General features: G+C 40.7%; 1 protein-coding gene across 2 annotated transcripts; it reads left to right on the plus strand.

Annotated features, from left to right (window-relative positions):
• Positions 1-1,126: 1,126 nt before the first annotated feature.
• On the plus strand, positions 1,127-14,276 carry Pcdh18 (protocadherin 18). Of its 2 annotated transcripts, none has more exons than XM_005077495.4 (4): positions 1,127-4,118; positions 4,912-5,000; positions 5,097-5,260; positions 12,333-14,276. In XM_005077495.4, the coding sequence occupies exons 1-4, from the start codon at positions 1,632-1,634 to the stop codon at positions 12,998-13,000; spliced, it is 3,408 nt and encodes a 1,135-aa protein (XP_005077552.1). In that variant the 5' UTR covers positions 1,127-1,631; the 3' UTR covers positions 13,001-14,276. The 2 variants fall into 2 exon arrangements, with proteins under 2 accessions (XP_005077552.1, XP_005077553.1); XM_005077496.4 differs by having other exon boundaries at positions 1,128-4,118; positions 4,915-5,000.
• The last annotated feature ends 4,394 nt before the right edge of the window (positions 14,277-18,670 follow it).

Below are 18,670 nucleotides of genomic sequence, written 5' to 3' on the forward strand. Positions count from 1 at the left end.
TCATATTTTCAAATAAGAATACCACATCAACTCTGTGACCTGGATACAGCACCAACCTCCTGAGATACTTCCAGCACTCTGATGCACACAAAATGCAATTTTCAGCTCAGGCATTTTATTTCTCAGTGTAAACAACCTTTGCGTTTTTAAAAAATTCCTATCTGGAAACTGTTTCCATAAATAATGTATATATTATAAAAATTTGACTTGTAAACTATTGAGTCCATGCCTCCTCAGTACTCATTGTGAGAACTCACTACGGACAGTCCTCTATTTGTAGAATTCGCGAGGCAAAAGCTACCAATTTTACCCAAGATAAATTGGATTTTTTTTTGAAGTGCAAGACAAAGAAATATCAGAAACAATTTTGCTCAAACAAAATAAAGGGCTGAAATAAGGTAGAATTACTTTGTTAATTAGTTCCAAATTCTGAGGTGTTCCTTTAAATCTTGCTAATTAAGAGAAATCAGGAGTGCAAGATAGCCCCTTTCTTATCTTCAAAGAGTAAAGATGAAAGAAAACAGAAAATGAAACCTCTCCACTTGGGCTGTTCTTTAAAACAGAGCTCCAAGAAAATCGGCTTGTCTTTTCCTTGGAGGAGAAAAGACCCAAGACCCAAGTATTTGCTGAGGGGGAGGGGAAGGGCATAATTAGAAGCAAGTTTCCCCATTTTATTAAATTCCTCCACCGACAAAATACACTTGGAGGTATTTTAAGTGAAACCAGCATTTAAGGAACCCCGAAAAGCAGATGATTACATGTTTGTGGCAGAAGAAAAGGGCAATTAGGAAAACAAGAACTATTTAATGTGCCATATAAATACAGGCGACCAGAAGTTGATTTAAAGTTTTTTCTTGCTTTCTTTTTCCTCTTTCTCTCCTCCCTGTCTCCCGCTTCCCCCCCAGCCCCCACTTTGCTGCTGCAATTTGTCTCCCCTTTGTCGTGGCACGCTTGGAGAAAGTGGATGGAGGGTGGAGGAGGGGCGGGGAGGGCTGAACCCCACCCCCGGCCGCGCTCCCGCGTCCCCCCCCGCCGGCCCTCAGCCCGCGCCCGCCACCCTCCCGCTCCCACCCTCCACGCGCGCCCTCCCTTGCTCCGGTGACTCCAGCAGCTTCGGATTTGGAAGCTCGCTGATTGGCTGGAAGCGATTCAACACACGCCAGGCAAAGAGCTTTGTCTGAGTTGAAGAGAAGTTGTAGAGATTTTCAGACTGGAGTCAGCAATCACGGGTGTTTAGTCTGCAGTCGAGCAGAGAAAGGGAAAGGAAAAAGAAAAGAAAAGAAAAGAAAAATCAGGAATCGCCCGGGAAAGACACACTGCAGACCCCGCCAGCACCCTGCAATAGATGGGGACCGAGTCCACGCGGGGAGCCAGGCCGAGGTGACACGCTGCTCCCAGCCGGGAGGACTGGCGGCCACCCTCACCAGGAAGGATTTCACGCTCCGGTCCAGAAGTCGCCACACGGTGTGTATGAATCTGAAGTTTGTGAGCTGTTAATTGCTGTTTGATTAAGAGTCGCTTTCAAGTCGCCAGACCTGATGTGGCTTAGAGCTCTGAGTGGCGGGGAGGAAGTTGAAGGGATTGCCGGGCTGTGCTAACTCGCCCTGGGAAGGGAATCTGGGGACTGACCAATGCACCAAATGAATACTAAAATGCACTTTAGATTCGCACTTGCGCTTCTGATGGCGTTTTTCAGCCACGATGTCCTGGGTAAGAATCTGAAATACAGGATTTATGAGGAGCAGAGGGTCGGATCGGTAATTGCTAGACTATCAGAAGATGTGGCGGACGTTCTCTTGAAGCTACCGAACCCTTCTGCCGTTCGTTTTCGAGCTATGCCAAGGGGGAATTCCCCTCTCCTGGTGGTAAATGAGAATACCGGAGAAATCAGCATAGGGGCGAAAATCGACCGCGAGCAACTATGCCAAAAAAACTTGAACTGTTCGATAGAGTTTGATGTGCTCACTCTGCCTACCGAGCATTTGCAGCTTTTCCATATTGAAGTAGACGTGCTGGACATCAATGACAATTCCCCTCAATTCTCAAGACCCGTCATCCCCATTGAGATATCGGAGAGCGCGGCAGTCGGGACCCGCATCCCGCTGGACAGTGCGTTCGATCCAGATGTTGGGGAAAATTCCCTTCACACCTACTCGCTCTCCGCCAATGATTTTTTCAGTATCGAAGTGAGGACCAGGACAGACGGGGCTAAGTATGCTGAACTCATAGTGGTGAAGGAATTGGATCGGGAGCTGAAGGCAAGTTACGAACTTCAGCTCACGGCTTCTGACATGGGAGTGCCCCAGAGGTCTGGCTCCTCCGTTCTGAAAATAAGCATTTCGGATTCCAATGACAACAGCCCTGCATTTGAACAGCCATCTTACACAATACAACTCTTAGAAAACTCCCCAGTTGGAACCTTGCTCTTGGATCTAAATGCCACCGATCCAGATGAGGGCGCTAATGGGAAAATTGTGTATTCTTTCAGCAGTCATGTGTCTCCCAAAATTATAGAGACTTTTAAGATCGACTCAGAAAGAGGACATTTGACTCTGTTCAAGCCAGTGGATTACGAAGTCACCAAGTCCTATGAGATTGATGTTCAGGCCCAAGATTTGGGTCCCAATTCCATTCCTGCTCATTGCAAAATTATAATTAAGGTTGTGGATGTCAATGACAATAAACCTGAAATTAGCATAAACCTTATGTCCCCTGGGAAAGAAGAAGTATCTTACGTTTTTGAAGGGGATCCCATTGATACATTTGTTGCTATTGTCAGGGTTCAAGACAAGGATTCTGGGCTGAATGGGGAAATAATATGTAAGCTTCATGGGCATGGACATTTTAAACTTCAGAAGACATATGAAAACAACTACTTGATCTTGACCAATGCCACATTGGATAGAGAAAAGAGATCTGAGTATAGTTTGACTGTGATTGCTGAGGACAAGGGGACACCCAGCCTCTCTTCAGTAAAACATTTTACTGTTCAAATCAATGACATAAATGACAATCCACCTCGCTTTCAGAGGAGCCGGTATGAATTTGTCATCTCTGAGAATAACTCTCCAGGGGCGTATATTACCACAGTGACAGCCACAGACCCAGATCTTGGTGAAAACGGACATGTGACATACACCATTTTGGAGAGTTTTGTCTTGGGAAGTTCCATTACCACATATGTAACCATTGACCCTTCTAATGGCGCCATCTACGCCCTCAGGATCTTCGATCATGAAGAAGTGAGTCAGATCACTTTTGTGGTGGAGGCCAGGGATGGGGGCAGTCAGAAGCAGCTTGCAACTAACACGACAGTTGTGCTAACCATCATTGATGAGAATGACAACAACCCTGTGGTTATAGGGCCTGCAATGCACAATAACACTGCAGAGATATCCATCCCCAAGGGAGCTGAAAGTGGCTTTCATGTCACCAGAATAAGGGCAATTGACAGAGACTCTGGTGCAAATGCTGAACTCAGCTGCTCCATAGTAGCAGGTAATGAGGAGAACATCTTCATCATGGATCCCAGGTCATGTGACATCCACACCAACATCAGCATGGAATCCATTCCCTCCACTGAATGGGCGCTCTCCGTTGTTATCCAGGACAAAGGCAACCCTCCTCTGCACACCAAAGTCCTTCTGAAGTGCATGATCTTTGACTATGCAGAATCCGTGACAAGCACAGCCATGACTTCTGTCAACCATGCATCCTTGGATGTGTCCATGATCATAATTATTTCCTTAGGAGCAATTTGTGCAGTGTTGTTGGTTATCATGGTTCTCTTTGCAACGAGGTGCAATCGAGAAAAGAAAGACACCAGATCCTACAACTGCAGGGTGGCAGAGTCCACTTACCAGCATCACCCCAAAAGGCCATCCAGGCAGATTCACAAAGGGGACATTACGCTGGTGCCAACCATTAATGGCACGCTGCCCATCAGGTCTCATCATAGATCCTCTCCATCTTCGTCTCCAACTTTGGAAAGGGGACAGATGGGCAGCCGCCAGAGTCACAACAGTCACCAGTCACTCAACAGTTTGGTGACCATCTCATCAAACCACGTGCCAGAGAATTTCTCATTAGAGCTCACCCACGCCACTCCTGCTGTTGAGGTAAGATCATAAACTACATCACTTGGTAAAGTCAGCTGTTAGTGCTTAGGGGCTGAGCACCTTTAAAACTATCATTGATAAGTGACACAATCCAGTTCCAGTAGGACTCAAGTCACAGAGTGTACCTATCTTAAACATGCACTTTGTCACACTCTTCTGGTTTTTAGAGATAATTCACTTGCATGTAATATGTATGATGTCAGAGAATAAATCTGACGCTCACACTGGACTGTCGAATCAGAGAGTCCCTTTACTTCTCAGAGTAAGATGCTGGGAAGGTTAAAAAAGAAACAATAACAACAACAAAAAACTAAAGGGACCCACTTATTCTCATTATTAAAAATCTATTCTGAAAAAAGAATCAGCATGGTGGGCTTCAGAATTTCATTCCAGGGCATGCTGTCTTTGCAAATCTGTGCAGAGTTTTCTGACATTGTTAAGTAGGTAGGTTAGCAGTTTATTTTACTGGATTGCTCTGGAGTACTTTTTGAAACATCTGACCATTTTATCTGAACTGCAAAAGAAGGCAGTTATTTCAAAGGAAGTCTTTCAAGAATGAGCAACTCAGCTGTGCTTTGAGATTACCCAGTTCTCCCTGAAATATAATTTAGCTGTGTTTCTTTCCTGGCTGGCTCCACTTTGCACGGTGTAGCCTAAGTAAATCACTGACATACAGAAACCAGGAGTTTAGCATGTAACAACAAGCCTCTCCTTTTCCCTTTACTTAGTGTATGTGAATGCTTGAGGTTCATATTTTCCCTTCAGAAATCAGTTCTGTCTCTTTGGTTTCCAGCAGGTCTCCCAGCTTCTCTCCATGCTTCATCAGGGGCAATATCAGCCAAGGCCAAGTTTTCGAGGAAACAAATATTCCAGAAGCTATAGGTATGAATTGCCCTTTGTGTTAGCTCTTAAGTCTCAAGTAGTTTAAATGCTGAAGAATAAAATTGTGGTGTTTTTTGTTTTCACTGATCCTTCTAGATATGCTCTTCAAGACATGGATAAATTTAGCTTGAAAGACAGTGGTCGTGGAGACAGTGAAGCCGGAGACAGTGATTATGATTTGGGGCGAGATTCTCCAATAGACAGGCTGCTGGGGGAAGGATTCAGTGACCTCTTTCTCACAGATGGAAGGATTCCAGCAGGTAAGAGGGAAATGATAGATAAATATGTATTTTCACAGATACCGCAACACCAGCATGCTGGACAGCTTCTCCCATGCTTCTATTTCTGCTGTCTTATTCCTTCGCACTAAAGTAGATGTCATCTGCACACTATCAACAGCGAACAGGCATGAGACACTTGCAGTTTTCTTTTCTTCTCAAAATCCACAATAAGCAGTTGGTAGGGAAGCAACAAATATGGGGCTTAATAGAATCAGGAGGGGTGAGAACATGGAAGAAAACCAAACTGCTACCCCTCCTCTTTCTGTCTTCTCCAGCAGTGCCATAGGGCACTCCCGGGCAACTCTAGAAAATTACTGGGTGGCTGTTTGTATTCCGACAGCCTGTTTGGTGGACAGTGGTGAACTGGACTATAATTTGGAGGATGAATTTCCTGTGTTGGGAACCAACTCACAAAATCAGAGACTAAAATACACTAGAAAGGGTATACTTTAAGCACTAAAAATAGGTGAAGGAATGTACCTTTGTCGGTGGTGAGCAGAGCGTATTTCATTTTGAGTCTGTACAGCAATGGAAGAGGAAAACAAACCCAGAGGGAGGGATTTATAAAGCACACAGCTAGGTGTGTGGAGATGCTGTTAAGTTTTGAATCAATTTTTCCTTAGTGACTCTTGCCTCTAATTGTGCAGTAGGAACTCTGATCCAACTGAGCAAACACTGAGAACATCAGTAGCCATTCTGTTGCTAGGGAAATCAACCCTTAGGAACACAGAGGTGCTCCTCTGACTATCCACATGTCGAAATTCGTTGACTGTCAATCAAATGACTGCCATTTGAAAATATACACAGAGAAAAAGAGCAATAGTCTACTATCATCTTCTGTCTAACATAAACTTTTCGTATAAGCACAAAGAAGTATAGAAAGCATAAGGGAGTTTACCAGAGATTTGGGAAAATTCAATACACAGAATTTTAGCTCTCATGAGCTATAGGAGTCATGGTAGCAGTAGCTAATCAGCAGCAGGTGTCCTTACGTGTTGTGTCCTAGGGTATTCTCTGGGCCTAGGCTGAGTACTCTGGGTTCATACAGAGTATTTTACCTGCCCTGTCTCACTCCAGACACTGGAGCTGTACTGGTGGTTGTTGACTTTATACACATTTCAGTGAATAAGCTCTTATCATTTGGAAAACATTGATGTTATGCTCACTGGAATTAGTTGTGGTGGTGGCAGTGACATTAGTGTCCATGTGTGTTTTCAGCTTTGAAAATGGGAAGCTTATAAAGGTTACAGTAATGTATTCCAGGCAGGTAGGCTATGCCTGGGGGGATGAGATGGTGAGATCATCACCAATCACCAATCTTTGACTTAGTTAAGTAACAAGCATTTTCTTTTTAAAATAAAATGCCTAGCTTTTTCTCTTCCCTCCCTCCCTCCCTCAGTTTCTCTTCCCCCCTCCCCCTCCCTCTCTCTCTCTCTCTCTCTCTCTCTCTCTCTCTCTCTCTCTCTCTCTCTGTCTCTCTCTGTGCATGTGCACACATCTATGTGCACACATCTGCATATGTGTTTGCCCCTGCCTGCCCATGTAGGGGGCAGAAGACTGATATCTTCCTCTATCCCCTTGTTGTCTTAAGAGATGATGTCTCTTTCGAAAGTTCATGGGTACAGATAGCCAGTTGAGCAGCAAGCTTCCAGGATACCTGCCTGTGTCCACTAATGCAAGGTTACAGGAACAGGCAGCTGCATTGGGCTTGTACATGGGCACTGAATAGGCAAACTCAGACTTCCATGCCTGCACAGACGTGTTCTGATGCACTGAACCATTTCCTTAGACCCGTATTTGTTTTTCTGTCCTTTTATACCAGCCTCTCTGCAAGCACTAAGTGTTGCTCATTCCGTTATGTGATTGCAAGGATAGATATTTTATCTCTGGCTAGACAAATGTATAGGAAGGATGGCTAGTTGTATTGAGGCCTACTGTGTGCATGACAGCCTATATTTGCATGGTCACTTGTAAAATCTGTTATTTAAATGTATAGATTCTTTAGACCAATTTGAAGAGAAATCTCAGAAGTATCTAAAGGAACATATATGCCCTAAGGCAACAGGCTCAAAGAAAATTAGTTTTGTTTCCTGGCTTATATAATGAAGTAGCTGGTTGAATTTCAATGATTCTGTTATATTATGATGCTGATAGGGCCCTAGGCTAGATTAGCAGAATTAACCAGATTAGATTATTTCCTCAATGGAACACATGGTTATAATATCAGTATTGCAGTAGATATTTTAAAATGCTTGGGGTTCCTTTATTGTAATTTTAATTTATCACAGCAATAAAATGTGCAATAAAAATAGACTATTCTAGAAAAATAACCTTGCCCTTTATGGACCTAAACAACATCTGGTGTCTTTTTAAATTCCAAAATCATATAATTTGAGTAGTTAACTGTTAGTGTATTATTTATGTACTCATGCATTTATTCACTCATTCATTACTTATAGTTCTGGGAACTGAACCCAGAATACCACACAAATCAAAATTGTGCTTTCCCTCTTTTCAATGTTTCTTACATGTGTTTTCATTTAGAAAAAGGGCATAGTTGAGTTCTTTGCCCTTTCCATATATTTTCATATATTTACTGTCTTTCTTATGTTCATGGCAGGAGAATTATCTGCCATTTGAACTACATAATGATTAATAATGGTATTAATAAGTGTTAAAGAATGAAGAGTTTGGGTTAATTGTAGGAAGACAACGATAAACTCTAGAAAATTGTCAATCTTGCTTATTAGGTGTCTTTATTTCTATCAATAGCACATAGTTGTTGAAAATTATAGACTCTGTGTGTGTGTGTGTGTGTATGTGTGTGCATTTATGTTTGTTTCTTTTCAATTATGTCATAGGAGACACATTCCTGCCTTAGTTGCTTACTGTTTCTACATGGATTGAGCTATTCTCAAGTTACAGGGAACAGGGAAATGAGCAGTGACTGGAGATGCTGCCATTATGCTCATGTTTCACCAGCACAGAATGCTGCATACTGAGTGTCTACAGAGATAAACATCTTTTAATCATTGAGCATCACTGAGGTGTCACTGTGTCGACATTCTAGATTCCTATTCTTTCTGGCAACCTCTACAGGCATGTTAGGTTGTAAAACTTGTGGTTTGCTAAAGTATCTACTCAGGAAATACCCCGAATAGAGAAGAATGTTGGTCCACATCTGAATCTTATTAACAGAGATCAGTACAATTTTCTAAAGTATGTGTGTTTTTAGGACTTAAGTGTCTTATTCCAACTGCTTTTCTGCATTGTTTTGTGAACAAATATAGATTGTGTTGCATTGCATGGATTGCCAGCAGGGTCATTTGTGGTCATTCATTCTTCCAATTCCCACACAAATGTAGTTGTTGTTTTTTTAGCAGCTAAACAAACATGCATTTTTATCAGTTGGCTCATATTTGTCAGCTCTTTCCTTTTTTCCTCATTCAAATATGAACTCCAACAGAAGGCATGTGTGTTCCCAGTGTATAACGTTGCACAGAGATAGTTGTAAAGGTTCCCCTACCTAGTATTTTTCTACTTTTCTTTATTGTGTTTCTTCAACTTTCATCATCTTTAATCTGTGAGTACTTCAAATATTCTTTTTTTCATTATTTTACTCTGCTTTCCTAGTAGGCGTCTTCGCTGGCTGGTGGCCTTCTTCCCATGGCTGATTTACTGTTCCATTGGACGTGCTGTTAATCGGCATCCCTTGGTTCCTCCCACTGTCAAATCTTTACTCCATACAGTTTTCACAAACTTTTCAGAACCTTTTAACTCATTTTTTTTGGCTTAAAGTCAAGCCCTGACTCATGTTGTTCAGCAACACTGAGTACAACTATTATATTTCTATTCCAAGTCCAATGAAATGTACCCTTGGCTTAATCTCAGTTTTGTCAATTTTGAATCCTTTGCAATAGGCATAGAGGCTTCTTCTCTTCCCACAGCACACTAAACCTTTGTACACACCGCCCCTCCTACAGCAAACGGTGCCTTCTTCTCCCTTTGTACCCTATGATGCTCGCCGGTTTCTTTGAATTGTGCTCTGTCTTTTGAGATGCCAGCATTCACATCCACTCCTTTTCCTTTCTTAACATGTCCTGGGCATCATCTCATTGGCCATTTTACCTGGGTCTCTATAATTGTTATATGCAGCTTAGAATGAGATTGTAGTCCTTTTGGCAGCCAGGCACAGAAAGGGCTCATAGTTGATGGGATCTTCAAGTATAACCTACTAGCCTCTACATAGCTAATGGCTTGACTGAAGGTCTCTCTTATACTCACTGCACAGCTTTCCACCTTACTTGTAAGGTACAAGACACTAATAAAATACACCATCATTGCAGTGGCACAGAAGAGGTTCCATGTCTACCTGTCCCCATCACCACAAAAACTATCACCTGAGAGGGTTTTCAAATATTCCCAAGAATAGCAGAAAAGATGGCCATTGCTTAGCTACTCATGATCCTTGTATATGGAACAGAACATTTTCAGCACTGAGCCGCACATACTGTGAAACAGTTGAAGCTCAAGGGTTAGGAGTGAGATTAGAACACCCACAACAATGAACATGCATTCCTCTGCTCCTCTCACCCCCTTCACCTTTCATTCTTCCCCTCTCCTCCCCATGGCCTCATCTTTGCTCTTCTTTCCAAAAGTCTTCCTTCATAAATTTTCTTTTATTCTATTTCTTTTAACGTGCACGTGGTGTGCATTTGAGTCTATATATGTGGGTATATATGTGTGATGAGTGTGCCTGTATATGGGCACCCATGCATGTAGAGTCCTATGATAATGCCTTCAATCATCCTCAATAGCTCTTCCATCTTATTCAATGAGACAGGACCTCACAATCAAACCCAAAGTTCAGGGATGACAGTAGTCTAGCTGGCCAGCTTGTTCTGGGGACACCTTGTCTCCACTATCCAAGGCAGGAGTTAGAGGTAAAGCATATTCACTTGGCATGTGCGTAGGTTCTAAGGATCCTGAATCCAGCCAGTCCTTGTAATTGTGCAGCAAATGCTTTACTCACAGAGAAGTCTCTCTGCACCTCCTTTACATTTTAGGCCAATTAATTAATGCATAATTAAATTCTCACTTATCTATTGTGCTATAAATGCCATTTGCTGCTTAGCAATCATTCCCGAGATGATTGTGGGCCTCCTTGTGTTCAGGTATTGGGAAAGCTTGCATATGGTCAAGACCCTTAGAATCCTAGGTAATTTTTTGTCCTTATTAAAGAAATCAAAGCCAAATGAAACAGTGCTAAGAAGAAGTTCTTCCCAAGCCTAAGGCCCAGAATTGAAGGTCAAAACAGCAATCCCAGGTCTGTTCTTTCTTCCTTCAGGATGGGAGGCAGACAGACAGTATACAGAGGTCTTGTTTCCATGTTTAGAGATGCAGAGGACAAAGCAGGGGGTGGGGGTGGGGGTGGGGACATCATCATGGAGATAGCTCTCTGCTGAGAAAATCTGGTGCAGTTGCTTTTTGTCCTTTTACTCTTTGCTCCACTGAGTGGATTAAAACAAGGGTTGATGAACACTTCAGTGTAGCACAATCCCTGAAGCTGCTTGTGGAAACCTGTGTTTTTATTTAAATCACCCTGCTTTGTGAGGTTGAATCTTATTTCACATCACAATGACACAAACATCCCTCTGAAGTCCTCTAAGAACAACGTTCTTTGCCTTGACTCTTAGACTTTTCCCAGTGGTTTCCATGCTTCATAATTTTTGGATTCATATAATCTGGCCCCTTTCCTATAGCATTTGTTTTCATTTTTGCTCCTCAATTTTTCCCATTCTGTATTAAGAATGGAGGTTCAGAGGGAGCTAAAGACCACAATTTGCATGAAGGTCAGTAATAAAGAGCAGTGACTTCCGCATAGTTAAAGGAAATGGTTGTTTATCCCTTTCTGCTTACTTTTCGTCCAGAAATTATTGTGACTACAATCCATTTCCCAGCCTGTAGAGACACTATGGTGGACATAGTAGGTGATTTCTTCCCGTAGCAAGCAGTGTGGCATGCCATAATTTCAGCAATGGTCAAGCTGGAAATCCTCTCTCAGCAGGTACTTGTATAAAAATCAGTGCCGAACATATCCCTATGGCTAGCATTAATCCTGTTTTCTTTCAGATATGAGGGTTCCTTTACATTTCCTGAAACTGTAAAGACACTGGAAAGATGAAGTTTTCTCTGAAATAAGTGGTTGTTCTACAAAATATATTTTGTATATATTTACATAGCTCAGGTTCCATGCATTTTAGCTGCTCTATATACTCAATTTATTTTTCTGCTTTTCTCATTTGTGGTGTTTTTTAGGAATGTGACCACTCACATCCCGCTAGGTAACTGGACGATTAAAGAATGAACTTTTCGTATTCTTCAGCTTTCAATAACTTTTCCATGTAATTAAATATTAATGTATTTCAAAAGGACAACCCCAGATACCTAAGGTAGTAATTAACAACACCTTGCATAGCTATTTTAATTAAGAGGCCAGTATATAAAGTGTAAAACCCCTAGGAGAAACTGATACGAACAATAACTGGAGAACTAAGATTCTAAGTGCCTCCATTCAAATAAATAGCAGGTCTAGAGTCTTAATTATCAAGGAAGTTAGTGAAAGATATGTTGGAGAGATTACCTAGTGTAATTCTAAACCAAAGATCCCACCTTAAAGTCTATTTCTTGCTGTTGTCACTGTACAAGCTTACGTTCATCTTTTGTTTGACCACCCAAGCCTTGGCTTTTTTGGTCCGTGTTCATGTATAAATAATCATCTGGTTTATGCTCTCAGTAAACTACTAAAGATGATTATTCCCTCTCCTTTAATAAATGGAGGGATGAAAAAATAAGCATGACAATTGGTCCATAAAGCCAACATACAAATGAAAAGTAACTGTAGTCTATCTAATGTGTCTAATAACAGGTTAATAGCATGACAATAGCGCAGAACCTTCTCTTTCTACTCTTAAGATTAAACTAACACTCTCAGTGGCTTTGAGTGATGCCACATACAATAACAAACACTCCTTTCTTTGTTTGTTCTCAGCAATGAGACTGTGCACAGAGGAATGCAGGGTCCTGGGCCACTCTGACCAGTGCTGGATGCCCCCGCTGCCCTCACCATCCTCTGACTACAGAAGCAACATGTTCATCCCGGGAGAAGAATTCCCAGCGCAACCTCAGCAGCAGCTCTCTCATCAGGGCCTTGATGATGACAGCCAGCCTGCCGAATCCGGGGAGAAAAAAAAAAGCTTTTCCACCTTTGGGAAGGACTCTCCCAGCGATGAGGACTCGGGGGACTCCAGCACATCATCTCTGCTGTCAGAAATGAGCAGTGTGTTCCAGCGACTCCTCCCTGCATCCCTAGACACCTATTCTGAATGCAGTGAAGTGGACCGTTCTAACTCCCTGGAACGTCGGAAGGGTCCAGCGCAGGCAAAAACTGGGGGTTACCCACAAGGGGTTGCGGCCTGGGCAGCCAGCACACATTTTCAGAACCCCACTAGCAGCTCTGGGACCCCTTTGGGGACTCACTCCAGCGTGCAGCCTTCTTCTAAGTGGCTGCCAGCCATGGAGGAGATCCCTGAAAACTATGAGGAAGATGATTTTGACAATGTGCTCAACCATCTTAGTGATGGGAAACACGAACTCATGGATGCCAGTGAGTTGGTGGCTGAGATCAACAAACTGCTTCAAGATGTCCGCCAGAGCTAGGGGACTTGGGCTAAGCTTTTGTGTTTCCGTGTGTGGAATTAGGGGACAGAGAAAACCCCTGAAAAAACTGGCGTTGCCAAATAGTTGCATTTATCATAAATGTGTCTGTGTATATTGAATATTAAATACTGTATTTTCGTATGTACACGATGCAAGTGTGATTATTTTAATCTGTATTTTAAAAATACATTTGTACCTTATATTTATGTGTAATTTAACAGACAAATTTTATTTTTTTACTCCCATGACAAACATGTTTTTCCTAATCACGCAGAATTAGCCACTATTTGAATCTATGTCCTTTTCAACCAAAGGTACTGCTTAGATTAGTTAAGTTGGGGCAGAATTATGCTCTATGAACAACCTCATTAATGCATTAGGTAATTCTTAATTTTCTTAAGAAATGCAACTCCCTTTTCAATATTTAAAAAAATTAAGCAATTTTATGATTAATATTATCACTGCTTTCTGTTAGCTATGACGGATAACTTCTTACATCAATATGGAGGACAGGCATAAACCTATTTTAGACCTAGAAGCATCCTGAGGTGTTTAATAGGAAGCCAATGACATGGGAATTCTTTGTAGCAATGGTGTGTTCATCCATGTTGCCCTGCAGTGAGTGGTTCCTGTCATTGCAGGGCATCATACTGGCTTGGTACTGAGAACATTTTTCCAGTAGCAAAATGTCTACTCATAATTTAAACTGAACAGTGAATCTGCTTTGATCCTTGCCATATGAAATGTGATCTAATGAAGTGGAATGTGTAGCCTAAATGAATAGCATTATGTATTCTATCAGCATGGAGTGTTAATAGATAAAGACAGATATGTCAGTACTCCATCCCCCACCCTCATGGGTAGTAAATATAGTTGATTTATCTGAGACTCCTATTTGAATTTCTCCCTCTCTTCTCATAATACTTGAACATTTTTGTAGCGACTGCATTGTCTCTTTTGGCTATAATCATTCACTTTTAGCTTTTGTCTCTTGTGCATGCTTTCATGGTTTTGCTTGTAATTTTAGCATATGAACATTTATAAAGTCATGTTTTTGTTACTGCAATTTTGTTTGATTTATCGTGTGGCAAATGGAAACTTTATTTATTGTGCTGTTATCTTCCGTGTGGAATGCCTTGGTACTCAAGATTCTTATTATGACTATTATCATTTATGTTCAAGCTTCTATGAATGTTATTTCTATTAGTACACTATCTTAATTGTACTCTTCTGAAAATTTTACTGTCAGTGAAAATAAAAGGAAAATTAAAGCGAAGCTGAGAAGCTGTCTACAAGTCAAATCCCTACTCTGATGTTTTAACAGCTTTCTGTGCTCATAACTCTCCCTCAGGGTGATTCAGCACTGGGCATCAAATGATAGAAAGGTAATAGCCAAGTGGCTTGGCAACCAACATAAACAGACTGGAAGGGAAATGAATCAGAGAGCTGTCATGGGAATGAAAGCAATTGATTGAATTTCTTCTGTTTTATATGATCTAAATGTATTTAGTGTAAGCAAAACACAAATATTAACAGCTTTAGTTTGCTCAAGTTACAGAAAACATTCTCCGAACATGTCATGCTAAGATGAGCAAGGAGAAATGACAATAATCTCACAAGCTTTCCAAGAGGCTAAAATACCCCACCCCCCATTGACTTCCCAACAGGGGACTGATGTGTTATCTAACTGAGATAACCCAAGAAGGACTACAACTATGATATTTACATTCACAAATGAGTCCCACACTAAATAAAATGTATTATCTCTTCCAAAAAGCACACTTGCCTTGGTAGGTGGACTGCAACTACAGGCAAATTTGTCATGTATTTTCAATAGACCACACTCACTAATGCTAAGCTCATTGAGGTACGCTTTTCCTTTCAATTCATTTCCCTTCAGTAATATTATCATTGAGGAAGACTTTCATGACTTCACTGCTCTTAATTCATAGCACCAGCAGTAACTGAAGGAGCAAAACTATAAATAGAGATTTTTGAATAGTGTGATATAAATAAAACACAGCATTCCCACACAAGACATTCTGTGTCTCCAACCTGGGCTCTCCTGGCTTCTCTGGTTATTCTTGCTTCCCATGCCTACAGGTTAAGGGAGTATTTGTGCACAACCTCAGAATATTTTTATATTCCTTTCCCCAGTAATATTTTCATAAATTTCAGGATGTCATGTGCATTTACAATAGTCTAACATCTCATCCATTTTTATCACCTTCTGGTTCACCTAATTCCACATTCCACATTGGCTTGAAACAGACAATTAGCAATTAAGAATGTCTTTGTCATTTATCATTCCTCATTTCCTTTGGTGCCAGTGGATTCTTTTCAGTACTACTCAATAACAATCTCCCACCAAGGAAATTGTCTTCCAAGAAATAGAGTGCAGTACCTAATAATGCTGCTTCGCAGAGCCTCATTGTAACCAGTACCTACAGAATGCCGGGGATGGACTTCAACTTTTTACAGGTCACGTCGTGATTTATTCTTCACTGTTTCCTGTCTTAGTATTTAGCAGACTATGGCTTAAAACAATCATTTCCATTCCTTCACCTATCTTCTGTGAATCTCGCTCACCACTTACTAATACGTAATTATTAAAACTCTTCTCGTCTTACTGAAGTTAAAGGAATAGTCACGCATAGCAAAATCAGTTTGGTTTCCTTCTTTCCTTCTCTCCTACTAATGTCAGAGGATTTTCAAAGCTGAACTGAAATTACTGTCGCATTGAAATTCAAAGAACTGTGAATGTATGAGGAGCCAGCAATTTCATATGGAAGCAATTGCATGGGTGAGAAGTGTATCTCCAACCTGGCACGAGCTCACACAGCTGGAGCAGGTGTTCCCCAGTATGCAGCGAATTTGTATGCTTTCTTTTCTGTCCTGACATTTCTGGTCCAACTCAGGGAATGTCAATAACATGGTATCACAGAATCAAAGATCAAGGAGATTCTGGTGGAGGGATGAATAGTCTTTGTGAAAATTAAAACCAAACTATAAAAGATTTAATGCTTTATGTGAAGCTTTAAAACGTTCCAAAGGGGTGCACATCTGAAGAGATAGTGACTTTGAATTAATTATCTTTCCATTGTGTATGTGTGCTTGGCTATTTATTGTGCATATGCTTTCACATGTGTATGGGCACACATTCATAAGTGCATGTGGAGATCTGAGGCTAATGTCTGGAATCATCCTCCATTGTTCTACATTATTCACTAAAGCAGTGTCTTTTGGTGAAAGCAGAACCATATGATATGGCTTATCTTGCTAGTCATTTTGATTGGAGACTCCCCTGTATCTTTCCACCATGCAAAATTACAAGGAGCCCACCTGCTACATGGATTCCGTGGATCTAATTCATTCTTTATGCTTGTCTGCTGAGTACTTTAAGCACCAACATTTCCCCATCACAAATTATTTTATGAAATTACAGATTAAATTCATAGAACAAACCTTTCTTTGGGTTCATAAGAAACTTACACTGTGAAAGTATAAGTAATCATATCACTTAGGATATGAATATGATAAGGTTTTTTCCAGTTGCAATGAACAGAGGCATTTCTCTATGTTTACATAATTTGAACTTTTCATTTCATTTATCAGGTTCATCAGATCACCAAGGAGTTGTGTGGTCCAGTTTAAGTCTTAGAGTCACTTCCAAAACCATTCCATATTACATACAGCATGGAGTAATTGAGATATCTTAATTGGCTGAATTATATTTTCATTTTCCACTTATGTCATTGATGTCATAGTTCAATATACATGTTATGAAATGATTATCAGAGACTGTTAGCCTTTAGTATGGATCAAAACTAGAGTTAAAGTGAAAACGGTGGTAAATAATGTTCATTAATTTGCTATATTTTATTATACTCTATCCTACAAAACATGAGTATCTACTAGAACATTTTATAGGGGACTGACATGACAAAAATTGCTATCCACACTTTCTGACTTCTAAAATAGGAGGAATACAACCTCCTCTGGCACTTTAAAATACTAGTTTTTTATTTCTTTTTATGACTTCTGAAAGATGCTCTTAATTCTTGTTTGCCTGCTCAGATTTTTATCTCTCCAATTTATTTCTTTAATGGTTTTCCCCCTTAGTAGCATATCCTACTGTCCACATTTTATAGCTCCCATCTCCAAATTTTCGCAGGAAAATAACTTTCATATAACCACCTAGATTTTTATCATTTTCTATTGTGTTTCCATGTTATCAATATGATTAGCATCATACTTCTTAAATACAAAGCTAATGCTTTTCACTTGCAGTAAAACTCACTCTTTTATTTCATTTTATTTATATTTTTTGGTTTTTCGAGGCAGGGTTTCTCCTTGGCCTTGGAGGCTGTCTCTGGAACTAGCTCTTCTGAACCAGGCTGGTCTAAGACTCACAGAGATCCACCTGCCTCTGCCTCCCATGTGCTGGGATTAAAGGTGTGAGCCACCACCGCCTGGCTAACCTCACTCTTTTGATTCATTAGTTTAGTGAAAAGGTGAGTTCATGAAAATCAAGAGCAAAAGTACTTTTGTTTTTATTGTAAGTTTTAAAGTACATGTTTTGGGTGTCTAAAAGTACTTTTATACAAAGCTGAATATTAATAGAAGAAATTATCTTTTTTCCCAAAATATAAAATATTCTTCAGGGATTTAGAATAAACTTGGAAAGGAGACCTTATGATTGAACTTAAATGCAAAAGAATACAGAATATCAAGGAAAGGCCTTTGCTATACATGTCTTTCTCTCTCTTTGTGTGTGTGTGTGTGTGTGTGTGTGTGATAACTTTAGTAATTGAAGTATGAAGTCTTCAGGGTGAGTAAATTTAGGAGGGTAAAAATATAAGCGTTGGTGTCTCTTTTGTTGTCACAGTCATGATCTTTACAGGAAGACATTGGACAAAGCTTGGGAGGAAGTTGCCTCATTCACCGAGTCTGTTGGTACTGGAATGTAGGCATTTGAGGGAGAGGTGCCAGGTACTAGACCTCTAGGGAAGAAATTTCCTGTTCTTCACCCTTGGCTGACTGGCTAGCCAGTCTCTAAAAGCAGGGATGGTGGAGAATATATCCCCCATTACATTTCAAAGTGCTTTTATCTAAATGAAAGCAAGCTTTCTAAAAGCCCCAGGTCCATTCTTGTTGTATTAAAGGTACATTCTGCTGCTGAAAATAGATAACCACATCATATTCTCGACAGAAACAATGCAGATATTTTCTCTGGAAGTGGGCCATTGTGTTAAACAGCGTTTTAGGTCCTAACTTATCCAGGAAACTTCATGTAAATTGTGTTAGACATGCTGCTAATTTTGTCAACCTGATATAAGCTGGGTACAACTGGGAAGAGGGAATTCAAAATGAGAAAATGCCTCCATCAGATTGTCCTGTAGGCAAGACTGTGAGCCTTTCTCTTGATTAATGATTGATATGGGAGAGCTCAGTCCTTTCTGAGCAATCATACACTTGAACAGGAGGTTGTAGGCTGTATAAGAGAGCAGGCTGAGCAAGGCATGAAAAATCAAACAAGGGAAAAAATTGGCAGTGACAGTGGGTGTATTAGTCAGGGTTCTCTAGAGTTATGAACGTATGGGATGAATCTATCTATAAATTAGTGTGTGTGTATGTGTGTTTGTGTGTGTGTGTGTGTGTGTGTGTGTG

Source organism: Mesocricetus auratus, unplaced genomic scaffold, assembly GCF_017639785.1.
Source record: "Mesocricetus auratus isolate SY011 unplaced genomic scaffold, BCM_Maur_2.0 Super-Scaffold_100011, whole genome shotgun sequence".
Classification (NCBI taxonomy): domain Eukaryota; kingdom Metazoa; phylum Chordata; class Mammalia; order Rodentia; family Cricetidae; genus Mesocricetus; species Mesocricetus auratus.

What these genes read in the sequence shown, in the direction of transcription:
- Pcdh18 (XM_005077495.4), top strand. Translation starts at nt 1,632, where the DNA reads ATGCACCAAATGAATACTAAAATGCACTTTAGATTCGCACTTGCGCTT. An exon ending in ACGCCACTCCTGCTGTTGAG is followed by an intron (nt 4,119 to 4,911) that starts GTAAGATCATAA and finishes TTTGGTTTCCAG; the next exon opens with CAGGTCTCCCAGCTTCTCTC. An exon ending in AGATGGAAGGATTCCAGCAG is followed by an intron (nt 5,261 to 12,332) that starts GTAAGAGGGAAA and finishes GTTTGTTCTCAG; the next exon opens with CAATGAGACTGTGCACAGAG.